This window comes from Centroberyx affinis, unplaced genomic scaffold (genome assembly GCF_046629955.1).
Source record: "Centroberyx affinis isolate AG114_WGS23_722 - 3 ecotype Tasmania unplaced genomic scaffold, CSIRO-AGI_Caff_v1 ptg000214l_1, whole genome shotgun sequence".
Classification (NCBI taxonomy): Eukaryota; Metazoa; Chordata; class Actinopteri; order Beryciformes; family Berycidae; genus Centroberyx; species Centroberyx affinis.
The window spans coordinates 91,975-119,931 of record NW_027278905.1 but is presented as its reverse complement, the minus strand read 5'-3'; the positions used below and the strand labels follow the sequence as shown (position 1 = coordinate 119,931).

General features: G+C 42.5%; 1 protein-coding gene across 2 annotated transcripts; it reads right to left on the bottom strand.

Annotated features, from left to right (window-relative positions):
* Window positions 1–25: 25 nt before the first annotated feature.
* Window positions 26–27,173, bottom strand: pds5a (PDS5 cohesin associated factor A). Of its 2 annotated transcripts, XM_071541011.1 has the most exons (34): window positions 27,082–27,173; window positions 26,010–26,162; window positions 14,741–14,944; window positions 14,098–14,184; window positions 13,571–13,668; window positions 12,961–13,087; window positions 12,399–12,479; window positions 12,066–12,206; window positions 10,926–11,041; window positions 10,646–10,740; window positions 10,369–10,514; window positions 9,744–9,895; window positions 9,100–9,213; window positions 8,668–8,749; window positions 8,480–8,528; window positions 8,166–8,305; window positions 7,719–7,834; window positions 6,900–7,005; window positions 6,413–6,573; window positions 6,080–6,203; window positions 5,726–5,884; window positions 5,409–5,477; window positions 5,048–5,184; window positions 4,726–4,849; window positions 4,277–4,481; window positions 3,935–4,049; window positions 3,551–3,683; window positions 3,201–3,320; window positions 2,918–2,980; window positions 2,294–2,442; window positions 2,112–2,193; window positions 1,689–1,957; window positions 965–1,277; window positions 26–344 (listed from the first exon to the last, which is right to left on the bottom strand). In XM_071541011.1, exons 2-34 carry the CDS (start codon window positions 26,121–26,123, stop codon window positions 306–308), a joined length of 4,230 nt encoding a protein of 1,409 aa, XP_071397112.1. In that variant the 5' UTR covers window positions 26,124–26,162; window positions 27,082–27,173; the 3' UTR covers window positions 26–305. The 2 variants fall into 2 exon arrangements, with proteins under 2 accessions (XP_071397112.1, XP_071397120.1); XM_071541019.1 differs by lacking the exon at window positions 965–1,277 and having other exon boundaries at window positions 2,112–2,199.
* Window positions 27,174–27,957: the final 784 nt, after the last annotated feature.

Genomic DNA, 27,957 nt, shown 5'->3' with positions numbered 1-27,957 from the left:
CCGTTTTCTTTTTTTAAAAATGGCTCCACAAAAGAAGCAAAGAGCAACAAACACAAAGGGAAAAAAATAACATGTTTTTTGAGAGTAAGATCTACATACAATGAGCTTCAAATCATGACTACAAGGTGTTTAAAACCTTCTAGGATATCAGTGGTGTATGTGATGTGTGCGTGTGTGTGTGTGTGTGTGTGTGTGAATATGTGTGTAAGAAAGGTCCATCATGTGTCCAGAAGAGCTTTAGAGTCAGAGGAGCATGTATGTAGGGTTAGAGGGGGAGGGGGTATGAGGAGAGTCTGGCCCATTCTCTACAGTTTTGATCTTGCCTTCACCGATTTCCTCTTTACCTGAAAGAGAACAAAGGTTGGAGCGAATGTCAGGTAAATCATCTTTGGTGTTCATGCTCCTGTCAAAGTGACTTAAAAAGACGGTCCTAACGCAGAATGATGAACATTAATACAAATCAACCCTGATCTGAGGGCCTACGGAAGCAGCAAGTGCCCTGTTCCATCTTAAGCTTAGCACACTATCTTTCAAATACCTAAAATCTGTGAAGGATATCAGGGGGTGTAAAGCATAAAGCTTTAAAGGACCAAATTGAGACCAGTTTGCTTCTTAAAATCACCCAAGTTCATGAGGTCATGTGATCAAAGAAGTGATCCCAAGTCACTGTTTTTAAACCTGTGTGAATGCAAGCCCTAGATACTCAGCCTATGGCGTTAGGACCAACACTAGTCACATTTTCACAGCAGGGTCATGTGAGGCTAGCCAGAGCCAGTGCAAACTATTGTAAAGTGAGATCAAAAGAATTAATTTGTTTTAACCAATAACCAACCTGACAAATCATCCTTTTAGTCTGGTGCATTTTGGCAATTGATTGACAGATAATGAGTAAGACCTGGCCAGCCCTGTTTGCCCCTGTGCCACACTACAGTATTTACAGACATCCTGGACTAAACCAACTCACTGCCAGTCTGCCTGTCTTGTCTCCACTGATGGTCTCTCCTTGCCTGCCAGAGGGCGCTCCCCTCTTCGCAGACTTGCTCTCTCCCTGACTGCATGTGGCGGACCAGGCCGCGCAGTCGGCCTGTCCCTGTTCGGGGGGGTATCTCTCTTTGTCCTTTCTGCCAGAGATAACGCACTCTGGGCTGGACTCCAGCTCTCGCTCAGTGTCGCCCTCACTGCCCAGGAGGAGGGCCACTCTCCCTAAAGCTCTCCCTGTCTCCTCTTCTGGCTCCCTCTTTCTCACTTTATCCTTCTCTCTGCTCAGGCATGGCCACCTGCCGAGAGAGAAGAGCTGACTGCTGAAGAAGGTTGGTTTTGTGTGGAATCTCAGCGTTAGGGCGTTTTAATTTGGTATCGGGCAGACAGGCACAAACTGGTACTACACAGAACAAAGTCAATCCTCTCCCTTTTTCCTGAACATTTCCCCTTCTTCATCAATTCTCATTTACCTAATAAGATTAAGTTACTCATTTATCTTTGCCCACAGCAGAGATTTTATTTGCATCAGCTCCAGCTTTGTGCAGTTGTATTTAAACAGGTGAGTGAATTCTGTCTTTAGTAACTTTTTCCCCACATCTTTTTTCTGACCTTACTCCCCCGTTCCTCTCTCTATCCCAACATCCACCAGCTATTCCCAAAACCTTCTGGTCCCTTTCTTCAACTCCTGTTCCCCTCTCCACACTTACCTCTGCAAGTCAATCTGTCTCTTCGTCCCTTCATCCTTCTGCTGCTGCTGTTTTGACATCTTGATGTTGATTGACTCTCCCGACTGGTCGGAGACGGGGTCAGCCGCCCTCTTCCTGCCTCTGCCGGCCCCGCCCCCTGCCACCGCGCCTCCCTCCTTCTCAGCTGCTACAGCAGGGGCAGCGGCCGCCGACTTGGGCGGACGGCCACGTCGTTTGACGGGAGATGCTTCCGTTGTGGCGTCAGGGGTCGCATTCTGACCTGCCTCCTCCTGAGAGATAGAGACAGAGAGATTCGGTAAAGATGACTAAACAGTACGTGAAGTGGCAATCACACCGCATGGCGATAAAGGGAAGTCTTGCATATTGTGACTGCACTATAAGCGAGCATTCACAGCAGACATTGGCGATCCTGTCTGAGCTTACCTTCTTCCCATCGTCATTCTTGATGACTGGGTTCTCATTGTTTTCCTGTGATCTGCTCTCTGATGGCTCTGTTGCAGCATTACTGTTACTACAGGAGAAAGTTTAAAATCACTCAGATGAAGTACACAATCTTTTCAAGTGTGTGTGTGATAGCGAAATAGAGTCTGTGTGTGTGTGTCTACCTGTTCTTATTGATGGCTGAGGAGCTCAGTTGGGAGTTGGTGCTGGCGTTGCTGGCTGTGTCTGAGCCTGCGGTGGTCTTAGTGAAGATCCTCCTTCCTGGTACCGTCAGAGGCTTGTTCACAGCTCCCAGCACTGGAGTTGTCTTAGGCTGCATAGAGGAAGGTACGTGAGGGGGGAAGGGGTGGTTCATGCTTTAGTACATCACTCACACCCCAATGGTCACCTTCACGTGTAGGTCTAGCCCCCCTCCACCCTTAATCAAACAAGCTGAACTCAATCTGCAATCCATCTCAATCCATCCAAGGCTGATGATATCACAGAATTAACGCCTATATTTTCATATGGATACTTTTAAGAGAACACTTAGGAACTCTCCTTTGAAAAACAACTTAGAGTGGTCAAAATGTCAAAAATCTTGCAATAAAAAGTTTAAGTAATTAAAAAGATTGTGTTGCATGTGGTCATTTCAATGGACAATTATCAGCAATAGTAATGAATGTGGATTATAAATCTTCTCAACAGATTATGTTCCCATTTCAAGAGGCTCTGGTGGAAGAAAAATAAAAATAATTAAGGCATATGACTCAAAAAAAATAATAAAAGCATAGATGTTCTGCATTTACCTTGCCAGTGAGCAGAACTTGTCTCGTCTCTGCAGTCAGATAGTCTTTATCATTTTTGAAGTCCTGTTGAGCAAAATTACAAGGAAGAACCTTTGATTAGCACAGACTGCTAAACCATGTCTTTAAATTTGTGTGTGGACATTTTTCTTGTCTCCATGAGGAAAAGGTTGTGTTTATGGTTGATATTGGTCTTGTCTTTTGTTTGAGATGTGTGTGTGTGTGTGTGTGTGTGTGTGTGTGTGTGTGTATGTGTGAGAGATGTGTGTGTGTGTGAGTGTATTACCTTGTCCTGCAAAAGGAAGAACTTGGTAGGTAGGACGGGGTCTTTTGGTGATTCCAGGTGGCATGCAGTGCTCTTGTTGGCGATGACGAAGAGAGCGACATCACACACAATATACAGCTTCTGTAACCATAGCAACACAAGTCACACTATTAGCATAGTTTGTTTAATTTCTATTTGCTTCTTTGGCCTTCAGGTTATTTCAAAGTAATTATGTGTTTAACAGCCTTGTGCTCTGTCTGTGTGCTCCCCACCTTGGCCTAAGGGTTATCAGGTTTGTGAGTGTATCTCATGTTTGCCATTGGGTATACTTGTGTACTTCTGTGTGTGTGTGTGTGTGTGCATGTGTGTACCTCGTTGGCCTTGGCGTCATCAGGACACTGTGCATCCTTGGTCTGTTTGATGTTCTCTACCATCTTCCTCAGAAAAGCGTGGCTGTTGTTCTCATTCTTGGTCATCAGCACCTCCAGCATGAACCACAGGCACCTACACACACACACACACACACACACACATAATACAGATGCTGTATGACACAACTGTGGTCAACATCAGTCGTGTGCATTCTTTCAGAGTTGTAACGCAGAGTAAAACATGTGCTCACAAGGATAGCAGGGTAAGGGAGATCCTCCACATTGAAATCCATTTAAGAGTTAGATTTAGGCTTAGTTTAGGACATAAACAAAGATCAATAAAAAGCCCTCGCAAGTATAGAAACAAGTAGTGTGTACACTCACTCTTTGATGTCTTTGAGCTGCTCATATTCCTGTGGCTTTGTGAAGTCTGGGTCGTGGGCCAGCAGGTGGATCATGTAGGGAACCACATACTCGGGAAGGAGGGACACAAGTTTTTCTGGAGAGACAGAAAACAGTAATATGACCCAATTTAGTGCCACTAGGGTCTTTAATTTAACTGCTGTCCAATGCAAAACAAATTAAAATGTTAAAGTTATGCAGTGTGTGGTCATCTCACAAAAAATATGAAAAAATAAATAAATAAATAAAAAAAAATTATATATATATATATATATATATATATAGCATGGACAGGTGTATTACTGCTAAGTGTTCTAGACCAACCATGAGCGAGTGGGTTCTGTTTGATGTACTCTCTACGGACGGTGATGTTTTTGAGGAGGCACTGTCGGGCGTGGGCACGGCGCTCCTTGACCGGGTCCTTGGCACACAGGGCGAAGACGGCCAGGTACTCTAGGGGCAGCAGCAGTTTGACGAGAGCCAGATGCAACTTCTGGGCAAAGATCTGACGAACCTGATAGCACTCATCCTGTATGCAGGAAGAATTGACACAAGACTTAATGGAATGTTACAATACGAAGCAGAAATTCACATCACTCAAAGATCGTAGAAAGGGTTTAAACAAGATTAATGCTATTGACAACAAGTGGAAAAATCGATATTCTTTGTGTACACATACACTACATTAATGTCAATACTGCAATCAAAAAATGACTTCAAGATGAGATTCCTAAACACACAGACACATACACACACACACAGTGCAGACTGACATTGATAACGAGTCCACAGAGCTGGAACTGTTCGGGTGTGATGATGTCATGGTAACAGGGCTCCTGGGCCAGCTTCATGATGGCTCCACCTGCAGCCAGCCTCAGACGAGACATGTCTGACTTACTGCAGGGAGGAAGAGAGGACGAAGGGAGAGAGGGGGGGAGGGAGAGCAAAGAGAGCAAAAAAACCCCAACAACTTTCAATCAAAACTAAAGACTCAAAAACTCAACTGGCACACTCGTTCCCCAAAGTGTACCCCTGAATTAATTTTACTAATCTCCATTTGAATTTAAATCCCAGCACCTTTAACCCCAGGATTACCTGATCTTCTTCTGCTCTGTGAGGTCTCCCTCGCTGACCAGCATGGCTGACAGCAGGCGCAGGGTGGAGTTAGCTGACTTGGACTGGTTGTTCTTCATCCCCAGTAACCAGCGCACCAGCAGCTTGATGGCCTGCACCTGGGGGAATAGGGAGAGCATAAATAATTAGAGAAAGTTGTGGTTTTGTATTTACTACCATGATACAAACCATAAGCAGATCTCTGTCATCAATACATGATCACAACTTCATCAGTAGCTGTCAACTCGCGGTCAAGCACGTAAAAATGACTAATCCAAATCATTCAGCTAATACAGGTTAGACAAGAGGTGAAATAAAGCCGACAGACTTGTGTTGCTCTTACCTTAGCTAGAACCTCAGGTGAGACTTCCTCATCGGTTGTCCACAGCTTTCCGTTCTTGTTCCCCATTGACTGGAGACATAGAGGCACGTCACAACCACATCCTCATTCTTTATTTACATACACACACTTCTGACAGTCGAAGAGATTCCATCAGTTCTGTTTTGTGTATGTTACAAAATAATGCAAATATGGAAATTCTGAATACGTATATGTGACAATGCAATGGGAATGCAAAACTATGTGCAAGTGTATGAGTGTGTATGCATGTGATCATGTAAGCACGTCTGCCTATTCCTACGACCCTGATCTCTACCCACTCTGTCATTCATGAGCAAGTCCTTGACGATGAAGTTGGCCACAATGGACTTCATTGGCGAGGCGAACTGATCCGGGGCCAGCATGGAGATGTGGCCCAGGGACACAAGGGGAGTGATCAGCTGCTCTGGGACGTCCGCGTTTAGACTACGAGACAGAGGCTGGGGGAGATGTACGAAGGGGAGGAAGAGTGATCGAGAAAAAGAGGAGTCAGATCAAGAAAAGATGAGATAAAGGAAGGAAGAACGAGGATGAAGATGTAAAAAAAAAAAAAATCATACTACAACACTACTGTTATCTATCTGTAATGCATGGCAAATCCTGGTAAGTCAGGAGGTCGGAAAACAATTCCCTACCTCAAAAATCTGCGCAAGCTGCACTTCCTTGTTGTTGAAGATGGCATGGATGCAGTGGACGGCCTGCTTGGCCTGGTGGGGCGTGCCCCGCTTGGCCTTCTGATGCAGGATGGGAATCAGAGTCCTGATGGACACATGGACGAACAGACATTAGGAAGATCTATGCACTCCGAGCAGAATGGTCTTTTCATTCAAAATCCAGATGAGCAGAGGTCATTCTGCCTCATTAAAATGTGTAACTTTAGGACAAATGATTGTTTGTCCATATTATCATTTGTACGTATTCACTCCAAAGTCTATTGTAATTTCTCCATCTCTCCATTCATCTCTTACGATCTTATCTGCTGCAACTCCGTCTCGATCTTCTGCCCTGTGTTTCTGAAGATCTGGATGGCTGCCTCGGCCACCTTGTCATCCTCCATCTTCAAACACTGGAGCAGAGACTCGTAGGTCTCTGCTGAGTGGAACGCTGTTGGGTGGGTGAACGACAGGACCTAGAAAGGAGTGAGGAAGCATAGTTGAGTTGATTCAGCTCTTTCTTCCATTCATTTGTTCAGTCTGAATTATAGTTCTCTCAAAATGTACAATCCTACCTTAAGAAAATGTTGCCTTATCATAGCTTTAGTTACTTCACTCTCACCCAATCCCTCTGCAAGTTAATCTAAATATCCTCTGTACTCCCAGTCCAGAGTGGACAACAGAAGCAGGACTCTCACCCTCAACTACATCCTCTTAATTGCACCATTTTTTGAACCACTCATTCTTCCCTAATTCACTAATTTTCACCCACACAACCTCCTTGCTTTCCCATGCCTTGTACCTTGAGCAGTTCCAGGCCAGAGCGGATGGCCGTATCAGGGGTAACTCCCTCCTCATCGTCATCAGCTGTGCCCTCAATGGATTTGTTCAGCAGCTTCACCAGAGCACTAAAAGAAAACATTGTGAACAATCGCATCCCAATATTAAACCGATCTAATCCCATTTGTACCAGGTAAGGAATTGTATTGTTTGATATCTTAGACAATAAAATAACATTTATAAAACAGAACAAATACCAAAAGTCTTTCAGTATTGCATACTGCACTGCATCATTTTGTGATTGATAGTTGATTAATAAGATCTAGGTAAGCTTGCTCTCTGTAAAGTCCTTTGAGACATGCTTGTGATGAAGGGCTATATAAATAAATTTGACTGTCTGTTTCCTCTCTCATGGTGTTTTTCCACTGAGCAGAAAGGGTTAAACCTGTCCTCTGTCTGAGGCCTACAGTTGCGCCCCACCACCAGCAGGTGTCTCACTGAATGAGAAAAGCCTGCTGTTCATAGTGTTACACAATCACACCAAGACACAGGGGGAGTACATAAAGCTCTCCATCACTGGGATAGTAGAACATGTTCTGTTAGTGTGTCATTCTGTGACTGTCCCTGTTTTGATGTACTGTGCAAAGAGACATTTAAATCTCATGGAAGAGGAAATACTATCTAATCTCACCCATTTCAATTTAAATCAAAATCAACTTTAATGCATTTCATTCCTTGAGTATACTTAACATGTACTAACAATTTGATCTGTGATTTAATTGAGACAATGAAACCGAATTGTAATACTTGGTGTGTTTGGTGTGCCAGGTGTTTTACTGACCTGATAGCCTCGGAGTCGATGTGGACGGGGGCGATGCGCTCCAGCAGGAACTTGACCATCTCCAGGAAGGGGTTGGTGGGCTGCTTGGGGAATGTCAGCTTCCTAGTGATCTCCCTCTGCACAGAGACAGCAATGCACCAGTAATACCACCATTAGTGGATTTGTGTACATATATCTGCATATGTGGATGCACTCTGTTTTACTACATTCTAGGGTGACGTTCCACTGACTACATTCATTCTTCAACCCTAATATCAACCATAAAATGGAGGACTTGCCACAATGTCCTCACTTCCCCAGAAAGTCACAATTAACGCACACTTAGTCCTCACAAGTATACTAATGCAAGTCTGCATGTATGTGCTAGAGAGAAAGAGTGAGAGACGTATGTGTGCGAGTTAGCATGCATGCGAGAATCGTGTGTGTTTGATGTCAGTGTCCTCTCACCACACAGAGCTCGGCCTGTTTGCAGGAGCAGGTTGGGCTGATGAGCGTCTCCAGCTGCACTCGGAGCTTCTCATCCTCACCGAGAACCTGGTTGAACTTCTTCATGAAGTCCTGGGCTTTGCCTGCATCTGGCAGGTTCTCTGGAAACGCAGAGTTGGGATTAGTGAGTCACACACATTGAGGATAAAAGGAGGAATAAACATCTATCATTCTTAAAGAGGACAAAGTGCTTGTATAGAATAGAGGAAATCTAGGTAAAAACACAAGTTACAGCAATGTATGTGCTTGTGTGTGTGTGTGTGTTTCCAACTCACTGGCAATGGTCATCAGCTTCCCAAACATGGCTGTGTTATTGGCCTCAGACTGCCAGGGAAGAGAGAGAGATGGTCATAGATCATGCAAACAGCATTGGGACACTTAGATCAGTGTGTGTTGTTTTTTTTTTTTTTTTGGGGGGGGGGGGGGTAGGAGGAGGTTTGTGTGCGAGTGTGTGTAGACTCACAACTGGCAGCTTGTGGAGGTCCAGCAGCTCTCTGACGAGGCCTCTAAGCATGTTCTGACACTTCCACATCTCATTTAGAGCCCTAGGAGGAGAGAGATAAATTAGAGAAAGGAAAGTAAAATGAGAGATGGCAAAAAAAGAGTGGAAAATAAATGTACGCTGCTTGTGGTACTGTGCTTATTAAGCTGTTACTGTGTGTACTTTGTGCTTATGTTGTGTGTAGGTGTAGCTTGTCAGTGTGTGGTTTTGTGTTTTGTAGGGTAGTGTGCAGTAATTATGTTGTTGTACAGAGTGTTTATAGTTTAATGAATAGTTATCGACAACATGACTGCATGTAGTGCTGGTTCAAACATACAGGTAGTGTTCATGTGGAGAATCTAAGATGTGGTTGGGTGTTTTTGTTGAGATGTGCGAGTATTCAGGTTTACTGACTTGACGGCGTTTGTGTCCAGGCAGGCGTACAAATAGTAGAGACACTTCATCTTCTCCTCTGTGTCAAGACTGTGAGGGACCATGTACTGGGCAAAGATCTTCTCCACTAATAACCTGCAGAAAGGACGAAGAGTGTGAATGAAGGAGGTAAAAACAGAGGGAGAATGAAAGGTCAAACGTGGGAGCCCCAATAATTGTATTGCACTAATAAGCTTGACATTTATTGCCAGTTCATCGGTGTAGATTGTCACAGATATGTATTTTTATCACCAAGCTTAGCTGCTCTATGACACTCCATTACAATCCTTTCCATCTTTCCTATAGTCTCCTTCTACAGGCAACCCTTCAATGTATGGTATCAACTGTAAGACTACTATATATCTATATCTATATCTACAGTACTGTGCAACAGTCTTAGGCACATGTAAAAAAAATTAAATAAAGTGAAGATGCTTTCAAAAATAATGTAATGAAAAGTTTCTAAATATTTAAAAAAAATACTATAAAGAGCAGTCTACTGACACACTAATGAAGAAAACAAATATAGATCTAAGATCAAATTTATATAAAAAATCTAGGGTGCCTAAGACTTTTGCACAGTACTCTATATCTATATAATTATGATAATCTGTGTATTTGCTCACTTGTCGTCGATGCTGTTCTGGTAGTAGATGTGCAGCAACTTGTCTTTGATCCAGCTGATCTTCAGGGCCGACTCCTTCCCTGCCTCATGGTGCAGACAGTATTTCTTAAAAAGCTGGGCCAGGCCCATCATGGCCTCCTTACGCACACGCCACTGCCAGGGGAGGGAGGGGAGAAACAGAGGCCAGGGAGGACAGCAGGAGATTATGAGGATGAAATTAAGAGGGGTAAATTGATTTCATTTTCTTGGAGTATTGCAGAGAGAAAGTCAGTGTGCAATTCCAGGTGAATTCCAGTACATACCCTCTTTGTCCAATCATATGAATTTTACTGTATGTTAAAATGTTAGCATCTTTATCACTGTAGAAACTGCATTTTAATGTGGGTGAGATGTGATTAAGGATTCAGAAATGGAAATTCTACTGGTCTCCAAGGCTATTAATATTCAGACTTAGGCAGCATACAATTACACTCACTACCTAAAAATTGAATGGCAACTGAAAGAATGGGCTTGGAGATGGCAGCTGAATTGACACACTGGGCTAATGCCCAAAATCCTTCAGGTACATTCCCTGCCTGGTTATAATAGATTTCTGTATGAGCCAAGTGTGTGCATGTCTGTCTCACCCTTTTGTCTAAGGTCCTCTCCCGTACGAAGCCCAACAATTGGTCATTGACCAAGTTGAGGTCTTTCTTCCCGGCGTTGATGATGGTGACGATGACATCATGACGGATGGCCTCCTCTGGGTCATGGGAGCGCACCTTCAAGTACTCTGATTGGACAATGCAGAGAAGGACATGGGATTGGATTTTTGTAGCATGTATAGAGGAGAGGAGAGGAGAGGAGAGATAATAAGGTCAGACAAACATGTGACTGCAAACACACACTGTGGCAGAAACACACCTGTGAGGTCTTTGGCCAGGTCTGGGTGGTTCATGAGGCAGTGGCTGGCAAACTTTACACACTCCAGCCTCACTGGAACATGGATGTCATTGAACCTGGAGAGAATGGAGAAAAACATCCATATATACATAATGAATTCAAGTGAATTATGCATCATGTTTAGAGGGAGAGCAAGTGAGTGAGTAAGCAAGTGACAAATACAACTGAGTGTGAAACTGTATTGGCATCACTGTGTGTGTGTGTGTATGTGTGTGCACGTGTTCGCACATGTGTAACTCACCGTCCTAAGAAGCACTGCCACAGGGGTCTGTTCTGTGTGGCCAGCTCAGAATCTTTGGCCCCAAACAATTTAGCTAGCAGCCGTACCACAGCTAGACGCTCCTCGCCATCATTGCTCTACAAACACAAAACACGCAGAATTATTGGGTGTGCTAGTGATAACTGAGTCTGTCCTTCAACTGGAGAACACAGGTTCAAGCTTGTGTCATCAAGTATCTGCCCTGGTGAAAGGTTCTTGAACAAGACACTGAATCCCTACCAGCCTGACCCAGTGTTCTGACCTCCCTCAAGGGGGGGGGGGCAAGCCAAAAAAGAGCTCATTATTATTTCCTCAAAGCAAAACAAAATCCAAGAGCCATGATTGACTTTTTCTTCTGTGTGTGACCCTGTGTGTACATGACTAAATCCTCCCCTTTGTCTGAAATTGGTTCAGGATGTTTTGGGGTGTATAACATGCTGTGGGCGAGTGTCATATGGGTGCTGCCAGCAGTGAGCTGGGTAGTGGCTATCAAGATGAGGCTAGCAGCAACAGCGCAGGGAAGTCATAGTAACAACAACAATGGAGGAAAATGGTACGAAAAAAGAACAGCAAAGCTAAACGTCTAAGCTAAGCAGCTGACAACAACCGTTCAAAAACATGAGTGAACATTGGCATCGTTTTTTGGTTTTTTTTGCAGATTGCCTGCATTAGTCGTCTGCTTCTTTAACGCCTGTGTTTACAGACGCCGGTTACCTCAGCCTCAGGCTAGATGCTGTTTCAAGGTAGACAGCTCATCAAGATGAGTGACAAGTATTGGGGTGTCAACTTTCCCGACTGAGGGGGAGGAAAGCGGGACAAACAATACACTTTGCTGACTCGAGGTGAAAAATTGCATATTGTTGCTTTAAAACCTGGCTTGTCCTTTTGCTATCAATATTTTAGAGTGTAGATGAGTCAACAGCAATACAAAAACAAAAACGGAACTTTGAGCTCATGCTATAAAAATTACACTACTGACGGGTCAGTATTTTTTTTTTTTTTTCCATAGTTTTTTGAGCAGGGGATCAACAGGAACTAATCTCAAGTGAATTAAAGTGAGATGAACTAAGATTCTGTTTAGCTGTGATTCTGTGTGTGTGTGTGTGTGTGTGTGTGTTTAACCTTGAGTTTGAACTCCAGCTGAGGCATGACAGAGGTAAGCAGAAGAGGGTCAATGGCGAACAGTTCCTGGATCAGGTCAAAGACGTGCTCCGACAGGTCGCTAACTGATGACTTGCCCATCACTAACACCTGGTTGAAGAACTGAGGGAGGAAAAGAGAAAGGGCGATTGAGAGAAAGACTCAAACAAGTTAACGAGGCACAGACCAAGAGATTTAGAGTGACAGACTGAGGATAAGAGCGAGAAATAAAGAAATGGAGGAAGACTAAGAGTGAGCAACTGAGGCAGGCAGATAACAGAAGTAATCTAGAGGAGAGTGCTAGCTGGTACTCACGTTAGCGATGCAGGTCTCTATGGTCTGAACGGTCCTCTTCAGCAGGGTCTTGGCTAGGTCATACGCTTGCTTGTTCAGATTCTGGACCAGGGATAGGTTAACACCGATTAGTTCAACTGACTGTGTATGTTTGTGTAAATGCTTGGCATCATCAATATAAGGTTCCTATACACTTGTTTCAAAATTTCATACTTTCCTCAATCATTCATTGACTGACAGGATTTGAAGATTTTGTGTCCAATATGAGATAAACTGACAGTGGCTGAGCAATATGACAACTGGGTCATATGACTCTACAGATGCAGATTATTCTTTAAATATCACAATATCAACAAAAATCACAATGTATGAAATAACATGGGGTCTAAAAGTACATAAAATGTCAAATAGTCAAATATGTATTAGGCCAAACAACAGCATTTTTAGATACTTTTCCAGATGCTTTGTTTCCACGCATCGCTACACTTTCCAGACCTGCATAGGAACGCTGTCAATGCATGCATATGTATGTATGTAAATGTGGGTGGGTGTGTATGCATGTGTGTTTGCGTGTGTGTCCCACCTTATGTGCAGGAATGAGGTTGATGAGGATCGTATCCAGCAGCTCCTGTGTGACTCCGTCTCCCTCCATGATGATAGAACTCATCAGGTCCATCATGTGCATCTGCACCTTCTGGTTATGGCTATTACTGCGGAGGAAGACAGAGGGGCATTAGAGAGCGACACACTTTGACCTTGAGAGAGGGAGAGAGAGAAAGAAGATCCAATTGCCCAAAGTACTGCTGGCAATAAGAAACGCATTTGCCACATTATCAATAAAGTGCAAAGCATCTGAAATCCACATATAGATACTACATGAATAAAGAAATAAGCTTTTGTGTACAGATCCAACCAAGAAGTGCACGTAAAACATGTGGCAAACAGCCACTGTGAAAACTGTGAAAATCAATGTTTTATCAATGTGTTCAGTAGAGACGTATTGTAGAATCCAGATTTGAGACGCATGTTAATGCCAGGAGTAAAAGGGGGCCTATCTGAATGCAACAGGTTAATTCCAAGGCTACCAAAAGGGGTTTGGTGGTTAGAAAGATGGAGAGGGAAAACATAAGGGTCATTAGAAATGGAGAGATTACACATAAACAGGATACAGCAGGAGATGCTGAGGGCCTTACTTGATGACAGAGAAGAGTGTTTTGAAAAGCTGGATAAAGATCTCGTTGCAGTCCTCCAGCTCAAAGCAGATGTTGTAGGACTTCACCCATGCCAGGTTCTACAGTAACACACCGGAAATCAACAAACAGGTTATTCCTCTACCTGCAATCCTCATCAACTGTCACCTACCCCCCACCCCCAACACACACACCAATCCCTTCTCACCATTCCTATTTCCACCTCTCACACCCTTTTCTCAGAGAACGCTGTAGCATTTCTCCCTTTTCCTTCCTTCTCTTTCCTCTCACACTCCTATACCTCCAGCAGATTGATGGATCAATTACACAGAGTGCTCCTAGTATTATTTAATTCTGTTTAGTTGTCCCAATACACCCCGCCGCCTCCTCCTCCCACACCTTCAGTAGGTAGGAGCATCTACTGAACTGGAAGGTTCAGCAGTTCTGTTAGCTGTACTGCTACACACCTCCTCCCACCCACCTCCGTACAACTGTAGCCCGTCCTTGCTTCTTCCAAATTAGCGCCTTACCTCCAGCAGGTAGAAGTATCTGTTGAACTGAGGGCTCTTGGTGTCTTCCAGTCCCTTTAGCTGTCTGGTGATGAACAGGAAGATGTCCTGGAGACATGAAGACATAAAGGGGCATGCTGAAACTTTCAGTATGTGACTGAATAAAATGTTTGTTTATTGTTATGTTGAACATTAAGTACTGGTTTTTGCTCTACCAAACAAACTTAGTCTTAGTAAGGGCTCCAGCCGTGGATTTTTTTTCCAGAAGCAGCAATTGAGAGCTTGGTCATTAAAGTTTACAATGTCAGCAGTGTTTTCACCACAGTCCTGCACCATGGGAACACTGATATTATGATATTATGGAGTTCATCGTGACATATTTCCAGCCAACACTTGTTAGTTCTGGCCAGTTAGTACTAGAGGAGATTGCAACATGGCACTCCTACTCTCTTTCTCTATTGAAGTTCAATGCTGCTACATCAGACCAATTTTCTCGAGCAGGTTTTGTCATGGGATTGCCAATGGATATGCATAGATGACTTGACTTGACTTAACTGAGTGAAGTTGGGCTATTGAGTACTACTCCCTGGGAGGTTAGAGCACAGTCGTTTGACAGGTGGAGGATTTCCAACAGTGGCCCGGGGTCTGTTTTGGCCTTCCTAACCTTGAGTTTGTCGTGGGAGGTGTAGGGGGCCTCGGGGGCGTAGATCCTGAAGATGTCTGCCAGACAGCAGGCCACCAGCAGGCGTACGTCCTTATTGGGGTTCCTGAGGAAGAACTCTGAGGCTAGGTGGAGCGCCAGGCCCAGATACTGCTGCTTCTCCTCCTCTGAGTCTTGATCCATGTCCATGTAGGTCTTCACCACCATCTGGGAGAGAAAGCGACAAAGAGAGAAGAGGGTGGGGGGGGGGGGGGGAGGTAGAAGTAGAGGGGGACACAAGGAAGTTAGAAATAGTAGCATGTAAAATTAATGGTGCTCACTTTATTCAATGACAACTAATCAACATTGGTGAACAATTTTATTAAATGATATATTATTTATTGACTGATAACACATTGCTTGACATGCAATAGCTGGTCATGCAGCTGTGTGTGTGTGTGTGTATGTGTGGAGGAGGTCATGCACAGGAGAGGAGAAGCTTACATATACAGTGCCTTCAGTAAGTATTCAACCCCCTTGACTTTTTATGCAGTTTGTGGTATTACACCCTGAATTCAAAATGGAATACATTGTTTTTGTGGCCACTGATCTACACACAATAGCATAGTCAAAATGTTTTTTTATTCAAAAATATTTATCAAAAACATAAAGTTTAACTGTTGGCAAAAGATTATGAGGTTTGATGAAATGAAATTTGAACTCTTCAGCCATAATGCAAAGCTCTACATCGGGTAGAAACCAGTCAGAGCTCATCACACATCCAACAGGGTGTTCAGCGTGCTCATTATGACAAAGCTATTGGAAGCAAGTTATTTTCAATGTCAGCAACACAGTCAGCAACCCAGAGCTACATGCGTGTGTCACATACGTAGCACTGCATGACGGGTGTGCAATGCTACAAATTGAAGTTGAGCCAATTTCAACTTTCTTCATGCTCCAATGACGCAATGAAGGCTCAACCAACAAATTCATTCTTGCAGTAAACCAGTTCCCAGTGCTCTATAATCCAACCTTATTCATATATTGAGAAAGAAACACAAAAAATTCAGCTCAGCAGCAGGTGCTGGAGCTCAAGGTACATGCACTTCTTGTGGCTTTGTCGCTCATAATCTGAACACACTATAATACCATCTCTACCACAAAGCATGATGGTGGCAGCATCATTCTGGGGGCCTTTGAGCAGCAGGAACTGGGAGACTTGTAAGGATAATGAATGGAGCAAAGTACAGGCAAATTCTTGAGGAGAATCTGCTTCAGAGTGCCATAGACCTTAGGTTGGGGTGACAGTTTATGTTCCAACTCCCTGACCCTGAGTATACAGCCAAATCAACACTGTAATGGCTTCAGAACAAGAATGTGAAAACCACTGAGAGGCCCAGCCAAATTTCAGACTTGAACTGAAACTCTGTGGAATGACTTGAAGATAGCCGGTCGCAGACACTCCCCATCCAACCTGATAGAAGTGCAGCCAATCAGCAATGAATAATGGGAGAAAATCCCAAAATCTAGATGTGCCAAGTCGACGTAGACGTGTCCAGGAAGACTCAAAGATGTAATTGCGGGCTGTCCAGGTGTCTCAGTGGTCTAAGGTACTTACTTAACTTACTTAATCCTCTTCGTCCCTGGTGGGACATAAGGCTTCGACAATCTGCCACCATCTAGACCTGTCTTGTGCTGCATGCTGTGCCTCGCCCCATGTTAGGTCCATCTCCTTTAACTCAGCTGTCACAGTTCGCCGCCAAGTTGTTTTGGGCCGGCCTTGCTTCCTTTTCCCTGATGGAGTCCATCTTAGTGCAACCTTAGGGATTACATCCTGGTCCATTCTGAAGACATGCCCTAGCCATCGAAATTGGCGGCGTTTGATCTCCAGCACCACACTGTCGCACTTAGTCATCTTGTATAGCTGTTCATTTGAGATCTTCTCAGGCCAGAAGATGCGGCAGATTTCCCTGAGGCATCCATTGTGGAAGGCATCGATCTTTTTCCATGTCAAGTGTTGTCACTCACCAGTACTCTGAACCATACAACAGCACTGATTTTACACTGCTGTTGTACAGTTGGACATTTGTTCTTAGGCTGTATTGCTTTGACTTCCAGATAGACTAGAGCTTAGTAAAAGCACCGTGAGCCTTCCCAAGCCTTGCTCTGATGTCCTTTTGTGCTGCATTGTCTTTACTGACAAGACTTCCAAGGTAGGTAAACTCCTCGACATAGTCGAGAGTGTCCCCATTCACTGTGATTGGTGCATCTGGAGTGGCATTAATGCACATCACTTGGGTTTTGGAGGCATTGATGTTCAGGCCTGTCTGTTTGGCGAACAGTCAGTTTTCTCCTGCAGATGGATATGCTTTGAGGAGAGAACAGCAAGGTCATCAGCAAAGTCTAGATCTTCAAGTGGTCTAAGGTGCATACCATGTAAACACAACGTTGTGGGTATGAATCTGGCCCACGACCTTTGTTACATGATCCCCCCCCTCTCTCCCAATATTTCCTGTCTCTCTACTTGACAAAAATATGTAATTGCTGCCAAAAGATGCCTCAAGTATTGACTCAGGATGTTATCTAAATGAGATATTTCTGTATTTCAATTTCAATAAACAGGATGGGTAATAAAATTCTTCTATTAGTTAAATGTAGAGCTTTTTGCCTGGTTTGCAGGGAGCCCTACTCTCTGATACAATCCAAAGTGAAACTCAAGCAGTTGAGCCCATTCACCAAATAACACTCACACTCAGTTACACGTCTATAAATAGCTGTGACTGAGCAATTATCACACAACATTTCAGTTATAATAGTCCATTTGATACTTTTTGGCATTGCTCACAAATTTCCTTTTTTACTCTGCTGACTGCCTTTCTTCCTCCATGTTCACGTCACATCAGACGATGCGGAAGAACGGGATTTCAACGCTTCAGCTTGAAAGTGTTCTTTACGCTTTTTACTCATTGGAACACCCACATCCAAAATCATTTGCATTTATGAATTTAAAATCAACCATAAACAAACTGCAGCAGATACTGCTAGCTTTTCGTAAGTAGGGTTGAGATATGTATTAGTGTGAATATAAGATCATTTAGATTTTTGTCTTGGACTGCCGACATTGGTGGATTTGCTGCCATGTTAACTGCTTGCACATTTGCACAATTTGTGATGTTAAGTAGGAGATATCAAAGCCCGCAAAAAAATCCAACAACTCCTACTAGTAATTACCACTAGGAGGTTGACATGAATGTTTTCTCTCAGTCGGTAGTTTATATTTACCGTAAATCCATAATATCTGATATGACGTGAACATGGCATGAGAGAACATTCTACTTGCGCGCACTTGTTCAACAAACATACACAAATCGGACGTAAGCAGGTTTCTTTCCAATCTAAGTGTTAATGTTTTGAGAAGGACATTTTTGGGTGCTTCTGGATTTGACTGAGTTTCACTTGGCCCTTTTGGATTGTATTGTACTGTATATGTAGTTCTACGGTGAATTAATTATTAAATAATTTTGATTAGAATTGAGCAACATGATGGCAAAATAAAGCCCAGGTTGAAAATAATCTGAATTATCCTATAAACTTTCATATCTAAACACAGAGTTGTGCAATCTTAAACAGGAAAGCTGCTGTCAAAAACACTTTATTTCACTCAGGAGGTTGCACGCACACAAATCTTATCACACATCCAAATTCTCATGGACAGGCACTAGGGCCCAACACTACAGCTACCACTTCCTCTATGAGTGTGTATGTGCGTGCATATGGGTGAGCGAGAGTGTGTGTGGGCTGCCAGGCACAGTGGAGCAGAGGAGCTCCCTCAACAGCCAGGCCGCCAGTGGAGTGGGGGATGGGCACACCGCTCCAGCAGGCTGCAGAGCACCACACTCACTACGTTTCCTCCTCCTCCTCCACACACACACACACACACACACACACACACACACACACACACACACACACACACACACACACACACACACACACACACACACACACACACACACACACACACACACACACACACACACACACACACACACACACACACACACACACACACACACACACAGCCTTTCTTAGCTGAAACAGTCACAATCCAGCCGTTGAAAGCTCCCTACACAGAAACATGTATGTGGGCCTTGTGGTGTAGGGTCTGTGTGCGTCTCTCTCTGTGTCCTTATTTCATTGTAGTTTATTTGGATAGTGTTTCAGTTCAGTCAGAAAATTTAAGTGAGATGTTTTCAATCATATATTTCAGTTTCAGTTCAGTTGTTTCTGCAAAACATTTAACTTAAGTTTAAGTTTAAACCTGTAGTTCATGCAACCGGCTCTGAAACCATCTGATAAACGGCAGGGGGTTGAAGCCCTACGAGCAAGCAAGCATGCAGTCAGAATACAGTGTGCAGTCAAAATACAGTGTGCAGTCAGAATAGTGTGCAGTCAGAATAGTGTGCAGTCAAGATACAGTGTGCAGTCAGAATACAGTGTGCAGTCAGAATACAGTGTGCAGTCAAAATAGTGTGCAGTCAAAATACAGTGTGCAGTCAAAATACAGTGTGCAGTCAAAATACAGTGTGCAGTCAAAATACAGTGTGCAGTCAAAATACAGTGTGCAGTCAGAATAGTGTGCAGTCAAGATACAGTGTGCAGTCAAAATACAGTGTGCAGTCAGAATAGTGTGCAGTCAAGATACAGTGTGCAGTCAGAATAGTGTGCAGTCAAAATACAGTGTGCAGTCAGAATACAGTGTGCAGTCAGAATACAGTGTGCAGTCAAAATACAGTGTGCAGTCAAAATACAGTGTGCAGTCAGAATAGTGTGCAGTCAAGATACAGTGTGCAGTCAAAATAGTGTGCAGTCAAAATACAGTGTGCAGTCAAAATACAGTGTGCAGTCAGAATAGTGTGTAGTCAAAATACAGTGTGCAGTCAAAATACAGTGTGCAGTCAGAATAGTGTGCAGTCAGAATACAGTGTGCAGTCAGAATAGTGTGCAGTCAAAATACAGTGTGCAGTCAAAATACAGTGTGCAGTCAGAATAGTGTGTAGTCAAAATACAGTGTGCAGTCAGAATACAGTGTGCAGTCAAAATAGTGTGCAGTCAAAATAAAGTGTGCAGTCAAAATACAGTGTGCAGTCAGAATAGTGTGTAGTCAAAATACAGTGTGCAGTCAAAATACAGTGTGCAGTCAGAATAGTGTGCAGTCAAAATACAGTGTGCAGTCAAAATACAGTGTGCAGTCAGAATAGTGTGCAGTCAAAATACAGTGTGCAGTCAAAATAGTGTGCAGTCAGAATACAGTGTGCAGTCAGAATAGTGTGTAGTCAAAATACAGTGTGCAGTCAGAATAGTGTGCAGTCAAAATATAGTGTGCAGTCAGAATACAGTGTGCAGTCAAAATAGTGTGCAGTCAGAATACAGTGTGCAGTCAGAATAGTGTGTAGTCAAAATACAGTGTGCAGTCAAAATACAGTGTGCAGTCAGAATAGTGTGCAGTCAAAATACAGTGTGCAGTCAAAATACAGTGTGCAGTCAGAATAGTGTGCAGTCAAAATACAGTGTGCAGTCAAAATACAGTGTGCAGTCAGAATAGTGTGTAGTCAAAATACAGTGTGCAGTCAGAATAGTGTGCAGTCAAAATACAGTGTGCAGTCAAAATACAGTGTGCAGTCAAAATAGTGTGCAGTCAGAATACAGTGTGCAGTCAGAATAGTGTGTAGTCAAAATACAGTGTGCAGTCAAAATACAGTGTGCAGTCAGAATAGTGTGCAGTCAAAATACAGTGTGCAGTCAAAATACAGTGTGCAGTCAGAATAGTGTGCAGTCAAAATACAGTGTGCAGTCAAAATACAGTGTGCAGTCAGAATAGTGTGCAGTCAAAATACAGTGTGCAGTCAGAATAGTGTGCAGTCAAAATACAGTGTGCAGTCAAAATAGTGTGCAGTCAAAATACAGTGTGCAGTCAAAATACAGTGTGCAGTCAGAATAGTGTGCAGTCAAAATACAGTGTGCAGTCAGAATAGTGTGCAGTCAAAATACAGTGTGCAGTCAAAATAGTGTGCAGTCAAAATACAGTGTGCAGTCAAAATAGTGTGCAGTCAGAATACAGTGTGCAGTCAGAATAGTGTGCAGTCAAAATACAGTGTGCAGTCAAAATACAGTGTGCAGTCAAAATACAGTGTGCAGTCAGAATAGTGTGCAGTCAAAATACAGTGTGCAGTCAGAATACAGTGTGCAGTCAGAATAGTGTGTAGTCAAAATACAGTGTGCAGTCAAAATACAGTGCAGTCAAAATAGTGTGCAGTCAAAATACAGTGTGCAGTCAAAATAGTGTGCAGTCAAAATACAGTGTGCAGTCAGAATACAGTGTGCAGTCAGAATACAGTGTGCAGTCAGAATACAGTGTGCAGTCAGAATACAGTGTGCAGTCAGTATAGTGTGTGCAGTCAGAATACAGTGTGCAGTCAGTATAGTGTGTGCAGTCAGTATAGTGTGTGCAGTCAGAATACAATGTGCAGTCAGACTAGTGTGCCTATGGAAGAATAACAGATCTGAAATGGAATTAGATTCAGTGCTGAATGTTAAGAATGGAGCATCTCTTCAGACAAGCCTCAGTAGTGCAGAGTAATGAACTGTCAGTGAAGGTGAAGGAACTGTTCTAACCTCTGAGAAATGAATGCGGTTTGAAGCACAAATCTCTACAATACACAGTCAGATCAAATAGACGCTCTGTCCCAATTCCTCAGCCTCCCTTCTGTCCCTGTACTCTTGTGCACTGTGCCGTCCTTTGATAGATCAAAGAGTGCATGACCGGCCTGTGCTGATGGAAATGTGAGTTCAATTCGCCACCGGGTAGATTTAGGAAACAGACTACCTTTAAAACTAGTAAACACCTTTATTTAGTCTCTTTATGCTACAACTGGAGCTTTGATGAAGGCATTAAGTTAGAGGGTCATATCTGTGTAATGCCCTGGAAATAATATTTTATGGGCATCCTGGGCTCAGTGGTCTAAGGCTCACACCATATAAACGTGACGTCCTGGGTTTGAATCTGGCCCTAGACATTAATTGCATGTCATCCCTCTCTCTCTCTCCCATTCTTTCCTGTCTCCTTATTTTTAACTATCTAATGAAGGTGAGAATGGCAAAAAAAATCTTTAAAAAGAAGAAGAAAATATATTATAATTACATAAATAAGATCAAGATTCCAAATATGCTTGTTAGTCAAATCCAGTAAATGTAGGTCTATCTCTTTTCATAAATACCACCGCAAGGCATGAATAATTATAAGCAAAGCAGAGGATCTGATTTAAAAATGCAAACTACTGTATATGCATATATATGACTGTGTGCATATATAGCAGTTTGTGCTTCTATTGAAAACCGTGCTAAACCGTGAATATTTCTTGGTAGCATTACAGCTTTTAGCAGTCCTATTCTGAGAAACACCAGAAGATACAGCGCTGATGTGTTTTTTGAGGCAGATACCGACATCCAGTATCTTCTCACCCATATTGGTTAATATCAATATGCACTTTTGTAAGAATCTTAGTACAAATGAAGACAATCTTAAGATAATTAAGCTGCTTTTAAACAAAAGACCATGATAGTTTTATTCTGTTGCTAATTTGACAGCTGTATTAAGTGACAGACTCCTAGAAAAAAGGTCACAAAAATGCCTATTCCACAATCAGCCAAATATCGTCAGTAAAAATAATATCGGACCGATGCAGATATTGCTTTTTAAAGTCGATATCAGCTGACACCAATAGGCGGCCGATATATCGGTGCATCCCTACTCTGATGTGATTGTAACAAGAACTGGATACAAACCTCCACCTGAACTGACCATGGAAATGTTCAAAAGTCAGGAGTTCAGATCCAACTCCCACAGCAGGCTACTTATCCAGAGAAGTGGGGCTTGTAGGGGCCAAGACAAAGGCAAACTCAAAACTTTACTACCATGAGAGCAGAACCAGAGCTATAGCAGACTGCAGATTATAGCTCTGCAGTCAATAATAAAGTAATAACTAGGCCCTCGCTTGCACAGTTTCGATGTGGGAACCTTCTGCATTATGTATGACTAACACAACCTTGCCTATCCACACGCCAAGAAAATTTAAGCCTAAATGCCAATTGGTATAATAAAGTAATTCCACAAACTTATGCATTCTGTATCACGTTTGTTGTCTCTATCAGACTGTGCTAAGATACTGAGGATATTCCCAGGATATTGAGTATAAAAAACAGCCATGGGTGAATTTATTTTGGACCGGTCAATATTTGCTGTGACAAATGATGATGTTTTACTAGAAAAAATGGATATTAGTGTAAAGTCCTACCAGATCTTTGTTCCCAGTGGATTACTGGCCGGGCCCGCTCAGCCAATTGGCAGTAAAAATACATAAATGGATCTAACATCACTTTATTTAACATTACTGCAAATGCGAACAGCAAAGGGACTGACTACAGTCAACAATGTTGTATGCGGACAGCGATGTCAACTCTGTCAATAATGGTAATTGCACTACATGCATCAGATCGCAGCTTTAGGACCCGATCACATGATGCATTTTTACAGCTGAACAACGCGAGGTGCGCTGCACTCCCTTTTTTTGTTAAAAATATCAGCCTGCTGCTTGTTTGTGTTGTTGTCAATAGGCAACCACAGAATCAGCTGACAAACTGCTGTCAGTCACTCAATCAGTCGTTTACTGTGCTGGCTAGCAGCAACATGATTTAGCTAAATTATACAATAATTATAAACAATAAAAATGTATCCAAAGTTAAAAAGATAAAAAGATGAGTGCAGCTGCCTTCAGCCTTGCTGTTTTCAGTTTAGATCATGATAACTCCGGTTTGTGAAGTTGTAAAGCTCCGGGTGATCCACCATGTTTATTGTTTATAATAGTCAGAGACGTCCCGCCTCTACCGTTGATCCAATTGGACAGTAGAGAAAAAGCAGACAGTGACGTAGGGCACCTTTCTGCTCAGGGTGTTCTCAAGGTGCTCGTCTAAAGACACAAGGCGAATGGAAGGTAACAACAAAACTTTTGTGCCACAACAGTTTGTGGTACAAACTTGTCAAGCTGTAAGAAGGCACACTGTAAAAACGTGATGGTAGTGTCACCTGAAGGATGGGTTTTATGCAACTGTAACTCAAAGACATAATAAGGAAAAGCATTGGATAATTTGTTCAAAACTCATTAGAGTTAAATTACGTTTTATAATTTCACATTTTATCTATGTTCTCAGGGAAAAAGAAAAACAGTTGAAAGCCTAAGTTGTTTTTTGTGTTAAATTAATAAACAACTTTGCAGGTTTTCAAATTCAGTTTTTTAACTTTAGCCTAAGGCCCTATGGAATATTCCACAATTCCACAATTATGGTTTTGCGTCAAGTTGGACCTGCCTTGCATTTGACCCCTGGTCTAACAACTTTTCTGGGGAAACCCTGGGTTCCATACATGCAGTAAGCTAGGCCTGGACTGCCATGCACCACAAAATTAGAACATAATTAAACTTCATGAAATATAGTGACTATTTGCTGACTGCTCTGCTAGAGGTACAACAGGAGTGTAAGTCTCTTCCACCAAACTACAGACTTTGGATAAACCATGAGCCAAGTTACTGCGCATGCAGTATGTGTTTGCCTCTCCAACTCTCAACAACAGACAGCACAGGTCTAAATTTGTCTTACACACGCCAAATAATTTGCCAACAAGCTGCCATTCAGCACGTGCCGCCAGCTTGTCAAGCCCATGTGCAATGTGCTTTATGGTCCTAAAATTGGTCCCAAACACAGTCCTATGATGGCAGGGAACCATGAATGTTGGTGTGCACATACTAGGATGATTAAGCAAAGTCACAGGATCTCTGTGAACATCGACACACAGATGCCAGCTCTTAAATGGGTTACCACTGCCATGGTTTTGAAGCATGGGGGAGGGGAGGGGCGCTTCTGTAAGGTTTAACTCTCATGTTGATGCTCAAAAACAAAGAAATCACTCAATTTTTATGAAGCAAAAATGTAGAGTCTAGAGAGTTGGATAACAGGATAGATTCCCTGCACCAAACTAAGGCAAATACTACAGCTGTCCCAAAATAATTGCTATAATCTGACAAATAGGTTATTGGCTATTCTTTGCAGTAAGCCTATCTCCATTTTGTTTTTGCAGGCCAGGACGTGTGCATCGGGGAAAACTGCAACAATTATTTCATATTTTTGGTGTATTTTCATATCGTATGTGTCCTGCATTCATTCTTTCTTTGCCTCAGCAAGTTTTACTGATGTTATCTTGCACACTGTAATTATGCTACAATCCATACTTTTCCTCACATTCTTTTCAGTCATACATGTTGCTTGCATAACCCCCATTTACGTTATATGCTTTATATAAAGTCCATTTACCGTATTCTGGTCTTTATACTACTTCCCATTTAGATTCCATTTCTCATTGTTGTATCCTATTACTATGTGCTGCTGCGATGACCCAATTTCTCAATGGGGATCATTGTTTCACCTTATTCCAACACCCATTATTTGATAAGGGAAACAGTTGAACCACAATAATTCTGTTCGACAGCCTCAAGGAGTTTTTCTTTTAGGTGTGAAATCATTACATCCAGCACTTTTTAATTGACTTATGGCAGGTCAATGGAAATACACCTTGGAAAGCATTCACGCAAATATTTCATGCTATCTTTCTTAAATGTTGACATGCACTGGTCAAATGGCACAGCAGAAAGCTGCTATTATCTGCAGCTGTCTGTTTCGGTCTCTCTTAGAAATGAACCACCGTTTTGTGCTCATACAGTAAACATCACTTCAACATGAAAGATTCAGATTTCATGTTTTCACATTTTGGGGTCATTGCAATTCTCCAACCTTAATGGGTGATGAGATTTATGCCAGGAAAAGTTGAGGACCCCTATCAGATCCACAATACACTGAATAATGGGGTTGTCGTTTTAAAATTTGAAATGTGTCACACACTACTCCAACAATATTCAAGGATTCATTCAGTAATGGCACTGTGATGCCATTTATGAAAATCTCGTTTACAGATTTGGATAAAGAGATTCATTGTCTTCATACAGAACAAGTGGGAATGGCCTCATGAATTTAACGTTACATCCGTGTTTACAAAGTTAGGGGGGTTTGGCATTGTGCCAGGGGTTGGACACTGCTCTGAGGAGGTTCAAGAGATAGTTACAAGTAGAAGATGGGGTTATAGCTTGTGCCAAAGGCAGCTTGACAGGGAGAAAATCCTTTTCCCTACCTTCAACCGTTTGACCACCTCATCGTTACTGATCTTGTCCGTAATCTCTTTCACTCCCGGCGGATAGACGATCTTTCCGTCCCCCGCCGGTTTCTGCTGTTGCGGGAACTCCATGCTTGTTGATGTATAATCCACACGGTCTTCTACTGGCCTCTATAGGTCAGAAAACAAAAGTTCAACACAACCATTCTACCGCACTTATCAAAAACCTCATTTTAAGAATAATTCTCAGCCTACAATCAATGCGTTTGCACCCAAAATTTACAAAACAATCGCGGGACATTTTGGGATAATCTACCTGAAGAAAGTTTTCAGATAGAAGCCAAAATCAAACCAGCATTGTGCATACTAGCTTGCATGCTAAAATAGCCAGCTAAATATCAGCTCCACATTTACGTAAATTTCTCATGAAACACCGTTTAGCTGGAGAAACAAGCTCGACTACTATTTTCGGTACAGCAACTTGAACTATGCAACTATTATATAAACACTTTAAAAAATACGAGCACAGCCAGTAAATGCTACTATGTATCAAATTAGCTAGCTAGCTGCAGTGCAGACATCATTGGCTAGCGGTTAGCATTTTGCGGGAGAGGAGTAATGTTAGCAGATGATCCTAGCTAGCTAGCGGCTAATCGCGCTAGCCACGCTAGCTAACTGGTTAGCCTACTTTGCTGGCCTAGGCCGCAAACTATTCAGATACCCATCACATCTCCAGCTAGAAACAATCAGAGAGGAAGTGAAGTATCCTATAATCTCTGCCTAAAACACCTCTTCTCGTGGCTAGTTCCTGTGGTTTCAAACAAATGCAACAACTTTATGAAGTTGAAAAATGAAGCTAATTTACTTGTTTCTATCTTTTTTTCAACTTCAACGCATCGCTTCCTACTGCCGCTAGTTTACAGGCAAAGGGCTGCTACCGTCGCCCTGAGCCCTCCTCTCACTCACCACCAACTTGCCCCCACGGATGATTTTGAACACCCTAATAAATGCAAAATTAACCCATTTACACATATACAACTACGACCAAAACCTGCGGACATTTGCCGAATATTCCCTCCTCAGTATTTACCTCTCAAGTGGGCCGTTTTAATTCATTAGTCTGACACAGGTTGGGTTTCTAGTTTTCGGCACAAAGCTCTCTCTCCCTTCAGTCAGTGCTGCTGTGAAGACTGGAGGCAGAGCGCCCCCCTCGGTTTGACATGGGACCTGCACCACAAAATACATGTGGCGGGAGTCAGAAACAAGCAACTCAAACAACTCGCACTCTGATCAATAAAATCTCTGCGTTATTTATCTAGTTTCTCTGACTGCAGTTATCCCCTGTCCCTCTATATATCTGTATTGTGATGTAACCCCTCTACTCCTTTTCTCTTTTTTGTGTAGGCTACTTACTAATTTGAATACAGTCCATATCTTGTTAATGGTTACATGTTCTTGCAGTAAAAAATATTAATTAAATGAAACTAAAACTATAAAGAAAAATTAGCGTTGTCATGCTGTTATTATTGTTAACAGAAGTAGTGATAGTAGTAGCCCTAATAGTAGCAGTAGTAATAGTAGGCTATAACACAGCTGTAACTTTAAATATTCAAGTACTTTAGGAGACGGATGATTGTATTCAACTTCACGATTTTGGTCTACCTTTTATTCTTTTTCCCATGGAAATGAATAGCCGAGAGTAAATAGTGACATCTGGTGGTGGTGAACTGTAAACACACTTTAAAAAGTGACAACTTTTGAGCTGTATTTTCTCCAAGAAACCGACTTTTCTAATCCACATTAGAGACACTGACCTGAGGTCAGGATTCTTGCGTTTCTGACAAATGTTAGAAAAATAACAGTGTTGAGGTGAAGAAATGAGAAAGACCCCAGCTGCACTGCCTGTGAGAGAGGTACATTCAGTATTATTATTATTAGTATAATTTACAGGAGCAAGGTAGAAGTT

Excerpts from the sequence above, each read along its gene's own strand:
- pds5a (XM_071541011.1), bottom strand. The coding sequence starts at position 26,123 with ATGGAGTTCCCGCAACAGCAGAAACCGGCGGGGGACGGAAAGATCGTC. Across the intron at positions 12,207-12,398 it reads TAGAGACCTGCATCGCTAAC|TTCTTCAACCAGGTGTTAGT; the intron begins GTGAGTACCAGC and ends TTCCTCCCTCAG. Across the intron at positions 8,750-9,099 it reads CTGGACACAAACGCCGTCAA|GGCTCTAAATGAGATGTGGA; the intron begins GTCAGTAAACCT and ends CTCTCCTCCTAG.